The following is a 12275-nucleotide window of genomic DNA, read 5'->3' on the forward strand; positions in this document are numbered from 1 at the left end:
ACAATTCCCTCCTCTTTTCTCTCTCTCTGTCTCTGTCTCTCTCTCGCTCTCTGTCTTATGCACATCACTAAAGATTGCCACTATTCTGCCCCCTCTCTCCCTCCCCCAGGTGGATGGTACCAAGATGTTCCTCCTGGTCTGGTTGGCTCTCTCAGTGCCGGGCACCTCTCCATCCTCCGGGCCGGATACCAAGGCGATCTGCTCGGTGTGTTCGTGTGCGGCAGTCGAGCACATTTTGTATATTTCCTGTGACAAAGGCAGCAGCTTGTACAGACCGAGCCAGCTCCGACCCCCGACCGCCAGCATGTACCACCTCAACTTGCAGAACAACCTACTGGGCACCCTGTACCCACACAGCTTCACCAACTTCACCAACGCCATCTCGCTACAGCTCGGCAATAACAAACTGCAGGAGATCCAGGCGGGAGCGTTCCGGGGTCTGACTCACCTCAAACAGCTACACCTGAACAACAATGAGCTGCAGCTCCTGCGGGCTGACATGTTCCTGGGGTTGGAGAACCTGGAGTATCTCCAGGCCGACTATAACCTCATCAGGGTCATCGAGAAGGGCACCTTCAACAAGATGCACCGTCTCAAGGTGCTGATCCTCAATGACAACCTGATCTCATCGCTGCCAGACAACATCTTCCGCTTCGCCTCCCTCACCCACCTGGACCTGAGGGGTAATCGACTGCAGAACATCCCTTACATCGGCGTGCTGGAACACATAGGCAGGATTGTGCAGTTTCAGCTGGAGGACAACCCCTGGAATTGTTCGTGCCAGCTCTTGGCACTGGCCAGCTGGTTGGAGAACATGCCTTACCATCTCTACATCGGGGATCCAGCCTGTGAGACCCCAGCGCAGCTCAATGGCAGGCTGCTGAAGGAGATGACCCAACGGGAGCTGTGTCCCGAGGAAGCAGAGGGTCTCCCGGACCCCAGCCAGCCCCCACCTTTCCAGCTGAGCCCCCGAGTGACCCGCCGGCCCCAACTTGCTCCCAGGCCCCCCAGCGGCTCGCCTCCCAGGAGGTCCCAGTCCGGGATCGTCTCGGGCAAATTCCTCTCCAGCAACCGCACCTACAGCCAAATCGCTTCTTTCCAAACCCGGGCCCCGCCTCTGGTCCAGTGCCCGGCCCGGTGCGAGTGCCAAAGCGACCCGTCAGACCTGGCGCTGAGTGTCAACTGCCAAGGGAGAGGGGTTGAGAGTGTCAGGGAGCTGCTGCCCACTCCGCCCAGTGCCAGCAAGCTGCTGCTCAGCGGCAACCGCATCAGGGAGATGGAGAGCTCGGAGTTCCGGGGCTACGAGGGCTTGGATCTCCTGGATCTGGGCAACAACAGGATCTCCGCCATCCAGAGGGGGGTCCTGGGTAACCTGACCAACCTGCGGAGGCTCTTTCTGAACGGCAACCAGATTGAGAGACTGTGCCAGGACATGTTCCTGGGGCTGCACAACCTGCAGTACCTTTACCTGGAGTACAACCTCATCCAGGAAGTCCTGGCGGGGACCTTCGACCCCCTGGGCAACCTGCAGCTGCTCTATCTCAACAACAACCTGCTGAAGGGGCTGCCGGCCTACGCCTTCTCGGTGGTGCCCCTGGCCCGGCTCAACCTGAGGAACAACCACTTCATGTACCTGCCGGTCAGCGGCGTGTTGGACCAGCTCAGGTCCTTGAGCCAAATCGACCTGGAGGGGAACCCCTGGGACTGCACCTGCGACCTGGTGGCCCTGAAGCTGTGGGTGGAGAAGCTGAGCGGCGCCACCACAGTGAAGGACGTGAGGTGCGAGACCCCGGTCGAGTTTGCCGGCCTGGACCTGAGGGAGCTGAGGAGCGAGGTGCTGTGTCCCAGGCTCCTGACCAAAGCCGGGGCAGTGAGCCCGAGCCCTGAAGCCAGCTTCGCTCCTGAAGCGCCCCCTCTGAACCTGAGCAAAGCCAGCACTGGGGGTCCTGTCCCCCTCTCCATCCTCATCCTCAGTATCCTGGTGGTGTTAATCCTCACCGTGTTCGTGGCGTTCTGCCTCCTGGTGTTCGTCTTGCAGAGGCACAAGAAAGGAGCAGGCAAGCACGAAGGGATGGCGAGCCAGGAGTGCACCTCCATGCAGCTCCAACTCAAGGAAGGGGAGCAGCCAGCCGCCCGGGGAGAGGGCTCCCAGCCGGGAACCGCGGGCAAGTTCATGCCGCAGACCATCGAGCAGCTCAGGAAGACTTACCCCGAGCAAGGCAGCCCGTTCGCCGACCCCCAGGGCCAGACCATCTTCCTCAGGAACGTCAGTGACAAGGACAAGAAGCGACTGAGCACCATCGACGAGTTGGACGAGTTGATCCCCAGCAGAGATCCCCACCAGCTCTACCGCAATCTGGTCGAGGGCAAGCAGGAGGTCAACAGCATCGGCTTCGGCGGCTTCGAGTTGCAGCAGCCCGAGAAACAGGGCGAGGGCAAAAAACTGAGGAAGTCTCTGCTGGGCTCCGGTCATTCCAAAATGCTGATGGAACAGCGCAAGGGCGAGTACTCGGAGCTGAAAGCCAAACTCCACGGGACCCCAGATTACTTGCAAGTTCTGGAGGAACAAACAGCTTTGAGTCAGTTGTAGGACAGCTGCAAATGGGTGTTCTTTTTTAAAAAAGAAATATATATATATAATATATGAAAAAGTGCCTTTCATTTATTTCAATTGCAGATATTGACCGGAGCCTGGAGCGATTCCTTCTCTTCTCCCCCCCACCCCCCATCGCAACGACGCAACGTGCTCCTCAGAGACTTTTATAAACTGCAGGATTTTCAATACGTTTGAAAAATAAACAAAAAAAAAATCACAGACTCCCAACATGCCAAGCACTGGGAAAGTCCAACTGCGGACGAACAACACAATCAATGGTAACAGGATTCCTTTTTTTTTAAAAAAGAAAATTGTATTCCGTGACTCAGTTCCAAAGTGTCCCACTGTCGAAAAGGCTCTGCTCTGGTCTTTTTAAGATATTCACAAGGTGCGATAGGTTGTCCTTTGTTACTGTGCTAAAAAACCCCTCCTCCCCCTTCCCCAAAATCTTCTCCCCCTCCACCCACCCTCCCACCAACAGTTCAGACCCCCTCCCCAGTGGGACTGACCATTTGCTTTTCTGTGCGTTCGCCTGAAACAGCCAGTGTTCTGATACATTTGATGCAACTTTCTAACTTTTTTTGCATGATGGACTTGTGCAGTTTCTAAATGGGACTTGGACTGGAAGGGGGTTGGGATAGCATGGGACAGAGAGATGTCAACTCAGTGTCCAAGGTGACCTTTGCTTAAATTATTATTCCTTATGATAAATTACCAAAACTGTAGTCCCAGAGAACACCCCGTAGGGAGAATAGGGAAAAGCAAAAATAATTTTGCCTATCTCATTGAACTCAGGTTGTCAGGGTCAATGAGACTTACAGCCAGTGGAGAACTGTGACCATTCTAGTAAAACAAAATCATTTTTTTTCCTCTCGTTTCCTATAAGACAGCTTTAAAAACCTTAGATTTTGACTTTTTAATGTTTCAGTAAATGAATCCAAGGTACATAGTCAAGATTGTATGTTCCCACCCCAAGGATATAAGATTGCTTACTGTGTAAGCTTGTTAAATATCGTCATAGCCATAACTTGATCTCACTGCAGCATTTAAAATACTTTGAGTTAAAGATTGGCAAATATATATTCATATGTTTACTCCAGTTACCAAAATGTTTACTTGCTAACATATTTATTGATCATTTGGTGTGTTTTGTATTTTCATATTTAATTCACAGTGAACTGTGTTTAATATTAGTGCATTATTTTAGAAGCCTCAAACCCAGCTTCATTATCTATCCATTCATTTCATATTTCTTTTTCTGCTAGAGCATTTGAGATTAATGTGTAGGTCCTGACAGATTTTACAGCATTCCCTTTTAAAGCACCACTTTGTAGGAACATGGAGCAATGGGAAAGATAATCAGAAAGGGGGGCCATGTCCGTAAAAACAATTGGTCATCTATTGCAATTCAAAGGAATTTATGTTCAATCCTGCAGAAAGCAATCTGAAAAAAAAAATAGGAATTTTACTTTCTGTTTTGAATTCTTACGCTACTGTAAGAAAACATGTTGAAAGGGAAGTGCTGTGGATGCTGTAAATCTGATCAAAAGCAGTCTGGACTGGATAACACTCTACAAGCTATTCTGCACCTGTGAAGACAGGAAAGCAAAGTTAATCTGTCAGCCCCATGTCTTTTCATCTAATTGAGATGTTTTGGATGATTAAATGAACTGATACAATAAATTGAGAGTAACTATTTCCTCTTGAGTAGAATTGTATAGTTGACACTAAATTTGGAAGGGTTACAAATGGTGAGGAGGATTGTATGGAACTCAGAGAGAACATTGGCAAGTTAGTGGAATGGACAGACAGGTAGCAGAGAAGGTGTGACTCAGTGGATAGCACTGCTGCCTCACAGCACCAAGTACCTAGGTTCAATTCCAGCCTTGGGCGATTGTCTGCCTGAAGTATGCACATTCTCCATGTTGTGCTCTGGTTTTTCCCACAGTTCAAAGATGTGCAGATTCGATGAATTGGCCAAGCTAAGTTGTCCAAAGTGTCCAGGGGATGTGCAAGCTGGGTAGTTTGGCCATGGAAAATGTGGGGTTACAGGGACAGCATAGGGGCATGGATCTGGATAGGATGCTCTTCAGAGGATCGTTGTGGACCTGATGCGCCAACCCCTACTTCCACTCTGTCAGGGGCCTATGAAGTTTCAATGATGTGGAAGTGTCAGTTTTGTACTGGCGTGGACAAAGTTAAAAATCATGCAACACCAGGTTATAGTCCAACAGTTTGTTTGGAAGTATTAGCTTCCAGAGCACTGCTCCTTCATTAGGTAACTAGTGGGCAGGATCATACGACACAGAATTTATAGCAAAAGATCATAGTGTTATGCAATTAAAACAATGCATTGAACAAACCACTAGTTACCTGATGAAGGAACAGCACTTTGAAATCTAATACTTCCAAATAAACCTGTTGTGTGTGATTTTTAACTATGAATTTAAAATGCAGAGAAGTGTAAGGTCAGAAGAACATTGAAAGACAATATGAAATAGAGGATACAGTCTGAAAAGTGGTGCAGGAGCAGAGTGACCTGGGTATATACATGCACACATCATCTAAGGTGGCAGGACAAGTGGAGAGAGTGGTTAATAAAGCATACGGTGCCCTCTTTTTTATTAACAGGGGTGCAGCAGACACGAGCAAGGAGGTGATGTTGAACTTGCACCTGAACTGGTGTATTGCGTACATTTATGGGCACCACATTTTAGGAAAGATTCAAATGCATTGAAGAGAGTGCTGAAGTGATTCACCATCACTGACAAACTTCAGTGATAAGGATAGATTGAAGGATTTGGGACTGTTCTCCTTGGAGAGGATGCTGAGAGGAAATTTGATACAGGTTTTCAAAATTATGAGTGGATGGAGAGAGTAGATAGGGAGAAGATGTTCCCACTCGTAAAAGAAACAAGGATATGTGGACATAGATTTTAAATGATGTGCAAATAAAGAACAGGTGATGTGAGAAATAAATGTATTTTTCAACAGCGAGTAGTTAGGCTGTGGAATGTGGAACTGTGATGGAGGCAGGTTCAATGAGGGCCATTAGATGGTTATTTCAAGAGAAATGGTGTGTAGAGTATGGAGATAAAGCGGGAGATTGCCACTCGGTCTTAGAATCAGTGCAGAGGCCAAGTGGTATAATAATTCTGTGATTCTGATTCAATGATTCTCTGACTGAAGAGGTGAGGAATCAGAACAAGGGGCATGAATTAACTTTCAAATTAGAAGGAGAGTGTTTCGGCATGATAGTAGGAACTGCTGTTTCACACAGGTGGTGGTACAGGTGCAACACTCTCAATACAATAAAAGCTGTTGTGGGTGGGGTTTGATGGATTTTTCATGACTGACATGAACAGATTTTTGTTTATTTTAAGTGATTTGTTTCCAGCTGTTCAGGTACAATCAAAATTTGTGTCAGCTATGATGTAACTAATGGTGAAACAGGGCCGAGGGGTTGAATAACATCCTCATGTTTCTGTGTACTTAATGTGAATTTAGTAAAAACAAATGAAGGATGAATTCTTATGCTCTACAACATTTTCAAAGGGCATATTTAGGGTTTTCTGATAAGGTGTAGAGTTGAGTCCATGACCTGTGACATGTATGAGGCTGACCTCTCCTGTGGGTCCCACTCATCACTGGCTGTTACTGGTAAAAATTATTTTCCAATATGCAGGTCCTCATTTATCATAAGAACAAATCCCTTTGTCACATGTCCTGTGCTCAATGGCCTAAATTGCCCCGCAATGTCTCAATTTTAAATTTAAATTCCCTGGCAACTCTACATTCTTGTCATTTCTGCTTTGTGTGTATCTGCAATGGCTCAGTGTTTAATGCTGCTCATGTAAAGTGCTGTTTTACTATATTGTAGATGCCATAATAGTAGAAACTGGCATTGACAACTCTCACGCCAGTGCACAATTTGGCAAATCAATATCTATGGCAGTTTCAACTATCACTTGGAAAGGTTGGCAGTGATTTTTGGGACCCGTGAATACTTAGAAAGCTAAGCAGTTATCTGTTAGGTTTGAAGTCTAGAAGCATGCCAGAGGATTAAGGGTGGTAAGAGTTGTCTCTGGAATTGGAAAGCCTGTTGCAGGCTGTTGTCTGGTTTATAGCCAAAAAGTGTACAGGTTAAATGTTTCTACCAGTCAGATAGCAAGGCAGGTCAACTTTAACCATTCAAAACACTAGGTGCATGTATTTCACAGACAGAGTGAGAAAGTATATTCTTCACATAGAAGACTTGCTGCTGTTGTGGTAATGTCACTCAGATTAGTAATCCAGGAGCCCAGGCTAATGCTTTGGTGATATGCATTCACGTACCATTGTGGAATCTGGTGGAATTTGAATTTAGTTAACAAATCTGGAGTTGTAAAACTGGTCTGAGTGATATTTGTGGCCAAAATGACTAGAGTTAGTTGAAAACCTACTTGGTTCATTAATGTCCATTGGGGAGGTAGGCCTGGTACACACTACATCATGACTCCAGACTCAATCATGTGGTTCACACTTAACTGCCTTCTGAAATGCTAATTTCAAGGCCATTTAGAGATGGGAAACAAATAGTCACCTCACCAGGATATCCACATCCTGTGAAAAAATAAAAGAAGGAAAATCCGTAGGCATCCATTCATTATCTTACTATCTGCGTGTAATGCAGAATGGAAAATGGTCAGGGGATTTGTGTTTACACATAATATACAGGAAATTTACTCTAATGGATCCAAATCTCTTAATATTGCAAAAACTGGTCTGTTTTTCAACCAGCTGTGAGCAGAGCCAGGGAGATTCTCAATATTCAACAATGACAATAAATGGCTGGCAATAACAGAATAAAAACAATCTGGCTTTTATTTTAGGTGTAAGAATAGAATTTTAAGGCTACTTTATGATATATTTTATAACATCCACTACTTATTTGCTTTAGTTGATGAGAGAGACTTGGTTTGTGATTAAGATATTCCAATTTCAAATCAAAATAACAGAGTGAGCAGGGAATGCATTCCTTGTTGATTGATTATCATATCAGCAACACTGTCCTTTCTTAATTTTGGATGAGAGGGATGAAAACTGACCTTTGCTATATTGTACACTTTCAAATAGCAGAAATGCTGTGGTTGTGCTGAACATTAAGATATTCACCAACACATGCTTTTGACAGGATTACCAATTTTGCAAGCAGAGATTAGAGAGAAGATGTTTCATTGCCAGGTGGATCAGTAATGAGGTATAGACTTAAGAGAAGTCAGTATAGAATCAGATGGGAGATAAGAAGTTTCTGTTTACTTAATGAGTTGCTGGGATCTGGAATGCATGAAAAGAAGAGAATGAAGATTTGCAGGGCTATGGGGAAAGAGTGGGAGAGAAAGGAGCAGTATCGATTAGTCGGTTCTACAAGATGATACCTTGCTTCTGCAATACTAATGTTATCCTCAACTGCTATGATTAAGTCAGTCCTTGCTCTTCACTTATGTTAACAGCTACTGGACTAGTTTCTTCTAATGAATTTTCTTAATCTGTCATTCTTTGCTGGCATGCTGACAACTGATGCAACAAAATTTCAAGAAAGGAAATTTGTATTGAATGAAAATATGTCCTCTAACATATTATAAGTAATGTCAATGGATATGCTTAGATGTAATGTAATGGATGGGTGGTAGTTCTGGAAACAAAAGCTTTGATTATGTTATAAATGACATCGCGTATCATTGAAACCCAAGAGTAAATCATGACCTTACATCTACCAGCACTTGTTTAATCATTGTAACATCTGCCATTTAGTATTTTTAATTGATTGGAGATAGGTTGGGCTTAAAATGCTGCGTCAGTTTTGAGTTCCTTACTGATGTCTTCAACTTAGGCTTGGACATGGCATGTTCAACGCAGTACAGGAGAATTATTTAAACTCTAAATATGTTGGATGCTGGAGATCTGAAATAAAGACAGATATTCAGCAGGTCTGAAAGCACCTGTGGAGAGAGAAATAGATCTAACATTTTGAATTCAGTGACTTCTCAGAGCAGTATAGTCAGACTGGACTCGAAACACTAACTCCGTTTCTCCCTCCATAGATGCTGAAAGGCCAGAGGAATTATTTTCTCACATTAAGTTGTTAGGTTGGTTGAATATCTCATACACTTATTATTATGATAACCTTTCATCTCTCCCTGCCTTGCCCATTAGTAATTGATCTGTTCCAGTCTTAATTGTATAAAATGCAAATCTTTCTGTAGTTTTACAACAGACAAAACATTGGAACAGAGTTTCTCAGGGAGTTATCATATGGATGGTTCTACATTTCTGATATGTACCAAGAAAGAATTGGCAGTGTAACTCAGAAATTCAGTTCGGAAGTGAAACTGCAAATTGTGTGTCCACCTTGCCTGCAGATTTAGCTTTTGAAAGCGCATACATAGCAATTTGGTGCCCTTGCATTCCTGGAGTAAAATTAAATTGGACTCAAATTTACAAATGGATAGCTTCCCCGACTGATGTTAGCAAGCAGCCTTTCCATGATTAATAGTTTGCAAAGCTGAGCATGTGCACGGAATTAAAATTCCAGCATAGAAGTGGTTCATTGTGCATTACAAAATAAAAGGAGAAATTATCATCTTGCTTTTTCTCTGAAGGTTGGCAGATAAAAAAAAGGAAAAATGACAGAGGAAAAGGTAACTTTCTGAATTACCTTTCTTCATTTGAAGCCATTTGATAAGCTGCTACATAAAAGGTTGCTACACGAGATAAAAAAAAGCTTGTGATGCTGAGGGTAACAGACAGACAATTGGCTAATGAATAGGAAATAGAGAGCTGGGATAATGGGCAATTTGTAGCTTGGTGAACTGTGAATTGTGGAGTGCTACAGGGATCCTCCTAGAGCCACGATTATTTAGGATTCGTATTAATGATTTGGATGAAAGTATTGAATGTATTGTGGTCAGCTTTACTGTGATATAAAGATCGGCAGAAAACAAGCTGTGAGGCACAAAGACTCTGAAAAGGGATGTAACTTTGTTAAGGGAACTGGCAAATATTTGGCAGATATGTGGGTAAATGTGTGTTTGTCCACTTTGGCAGGAAGAATAGAAAAGCAGAACACTATTTAAACGGACAGAGACTACAGAATCCTGTGGTCTTTTGTATAGGAATATGTTTGGAGCCAGCAAATTAAAGTTACACTGTTAACAATGACTCTCTGCAAATGAACAAAGACACTTTGTGTTATAACAGCAAAGTACTGCAGATTCTGGAAATCTAAAATAAAAACTGAGAATGCTGGAGAAACTCAGCAGGTCTGGCAGCATCTATGGAGAGAGAAACAGAGTTAACTTCTAGTATGGCTCTTCCTCAGAACTGAAAGAAGTAGGAAACATTCCAACATCCTTCAGTGCTGAAAGAAGGTCATACCCAAATTTCTGGATTTTCACATGATATGAACTTAAAATGTCAATTCTGCTTCTCTCCCCACAGATGCTGCCAGTTTTGCTGAGTTTCTCTCACATTTACTGTGTTTGTTAAAGGCGTTTTGTGTACTTGCACTTTCATTGCATGGGTTCACAAAGGTCTCTTCCCAGTTGTAATGAAAAGTTACGTATCGATTACCTTGAAGGCTTATTAACATGTGAACATATTAGTCTGGAGCAGGCTGACCAATCATTCCCACAACCTTGCTTTGCCATTTACTTAGATTTTGACTAATCTGACTATAACTTCAACTCCATATTTTTACCTACCCCTGATAACGTTTCATCTCTCCCTGCCTTGCCCATTAGTAATTGATCTGTTCCAGTCTTAAAAATATTTAAATACTCTGTTTTCTTCACTTTTTAAAGAACAAAATTCCAAAGAAACATGACTCTGTACGAGAATATTGTCTCCACATCTCTGCCTTATGTGGGCAATTTTTAACATGAACCCTGATTTCTAGATTTTCCCCAAAATCGAAACATCCTCTTCACATCCACATTGTCAAGTCGACTCAGGATCTTAGTTGGGATCTTGCAAAAAGTTGTGCATTGACCTTTAACTATACCAGTCAGACCATGAACTTTAAGGGTATATTTATTCATTGACTTCAGCTGCTCAGCAAAGGTCATTCTGCAATGAAGCTGAAATTGATGAACGATATAGAGAGAAATCAGTAACTCCTCACTGAATTACCAACTCAAAAGTGTACCCTTCTGTCTCCCACCCCACACAACCTGCCAAATATATTGGCGTCCAAAACCTAAATCATTATTAGTTGCAAGGTCAAAGTTGATCACATATCTTTCATTTGCAATCATGACTTCAGTGCATTATTCAGAAAAAAGACGCTAATAGGTTGATAATGTATGTAGACTTCCAAAAGGCATTTGGCAAGTACCATATAAATAGAATAAAAATGACAGAGATGGAAATGTGTTGCTGGAGAAGCGCAGCAGGTCAGGCAGCATCTAGGGAACAGGAGAATCGACGTTTCGGGCATTAGCCCTTCTTCCTGAAGAAGGGCTTATGCCCGAAACGTCGATTCTCCTGTTCCCTAGATGCTGCCTGCCCTGCTGCGCTTCTCCAGCAACACATTTCCATCTCTGATCTCCAGCATCTGCAGACCTCACTTTCTCTTTAAAAATGACAGAGGCAATATGGGCAAGAAAAAGGTTGAGCAACAGAAAAAAAGAGCATGGGTGAGTGACCAGTTAGTTTTCCGGCTAGAGGAAGGTATCCAATGGGTCCTCCAGGATTCATTATTAGCACCATTGCTATTCATAACTTATGCTCAGGTATGCAGAGTAGAATTTCTGAATTTTCACATGACAAAAATTCTGAAATATAGTGAACTGTAACAGTGATGGTGTGAGACCGCATGAAGACAAAGATATTCTGATGGAATGGGTGGGAACATGATAGATGCAACTTAATGCAGAGCTGTGTGAAAGGATGCATTTTTTGTCAGAAGGTCAAGGAAAGCAAAGATGAACTAAACGCTCCAATTGGAAAGTGGATCCTGAAGTAGAGAAATCCAGGGGTTTATCTACACAAATTGTTGAATGCAGCAGGGAATGCTGAGAAAGTATTTACTGAAACAAATGGAATCCGAGTCTTTATAACTCAGGGCAGAGAGAAATAATTGTGATAAACCTTTATAAAATGCTGGTCTGGCCTCAAATTGAGCATTTTGAGCAATTCTGGGAACGTTAATTTAGCAAGTTTGTGAAGACGTTTGAAAAGGTAAAGATTTGCAAGAACAGTTCCAGAAATGAGGGACTTCAGTCCAGTGGACAGATTTGAGAAGCTGGGATGGTTCTTTCTGGAGAGAAGATGGAGGAGATTTGACAGAGGTGTTAAGCTATCTGTGATATATGCGCTGATTTGTTTTTTTGGCTCTTAGATGCAGGAAAACTTAAATTTAATCTTGGAAGGATTATAACTAATTTTCTTTTATCTAATTTATGCTGTCTAGTTGACAGATGAGTTTAGCCAATCTATACACATAACCTTCATCACAGTCATTTATATGGTCCCTCAGAACATTTGCACATACACTCTGGATTAGTGGTGCTAGAAAAGCACAGCAGTTCAGGCAGCATCCCAGGAACAGTAAAATCGCGTTTCGGGCAAAAGCTTTTCATCAGGAATAAAGGCAGAGAGCCTGAAGCATGGAGAGATAAGCTAGAGGAGGGTGGGGGTG

At 43.4% G+C, this 12275-nt stretch overlaps 1 protein-coding gene across 7 annotated transcripts in view; it reads left to right on the forward strand.

Moving 5' to 3' along the window:
- slitrk4 (SLIT and NTRK-like family, member 4) overlaps positions 1-12275 on the forward strand; it is a 126940-nt gene that overhangs the window by 1753 nt on the left and 112912 nt on the right. For 6 of the 7 annotated variants that reach the window (XR_006313825.1, XR_006313830.1, XR_006313827.1 and 3 more), the window contains exon 2: positions 110-2874. Coding sequence is in view for 1 of the 7 variants with exons in the window: in XM_043705181.1 (XP_043561116.1) it covers positions 125-2590 (2466 nt within the window). In the remaining 6 variants the exon portion in view is untranslated. Of the gene's footprint in view, positions 1-109; positions 4291-12275 lie in introns of those variants that run through there. The other variant, XM_043705181.1, reaches the window with a different exon arrangement.

Source organism: Chiloscyllium plagiosum, chromosome 15, assembly GCF_004010195.1.
Source record: "Chiloscyllium plagiosum isolate BGI_BamShark_2017 chromosome 15, ASM401019v2, whole genome shotgun sequence".
In the NCBI taxonomy this organism is placed as follows: Eukaryota; Metazoa; Chordata; class Chondrichthyes; order Orectolobiformes; family Hemiscylliidae; genus Chiloscyllium; species Chiloscyllium plagiosum.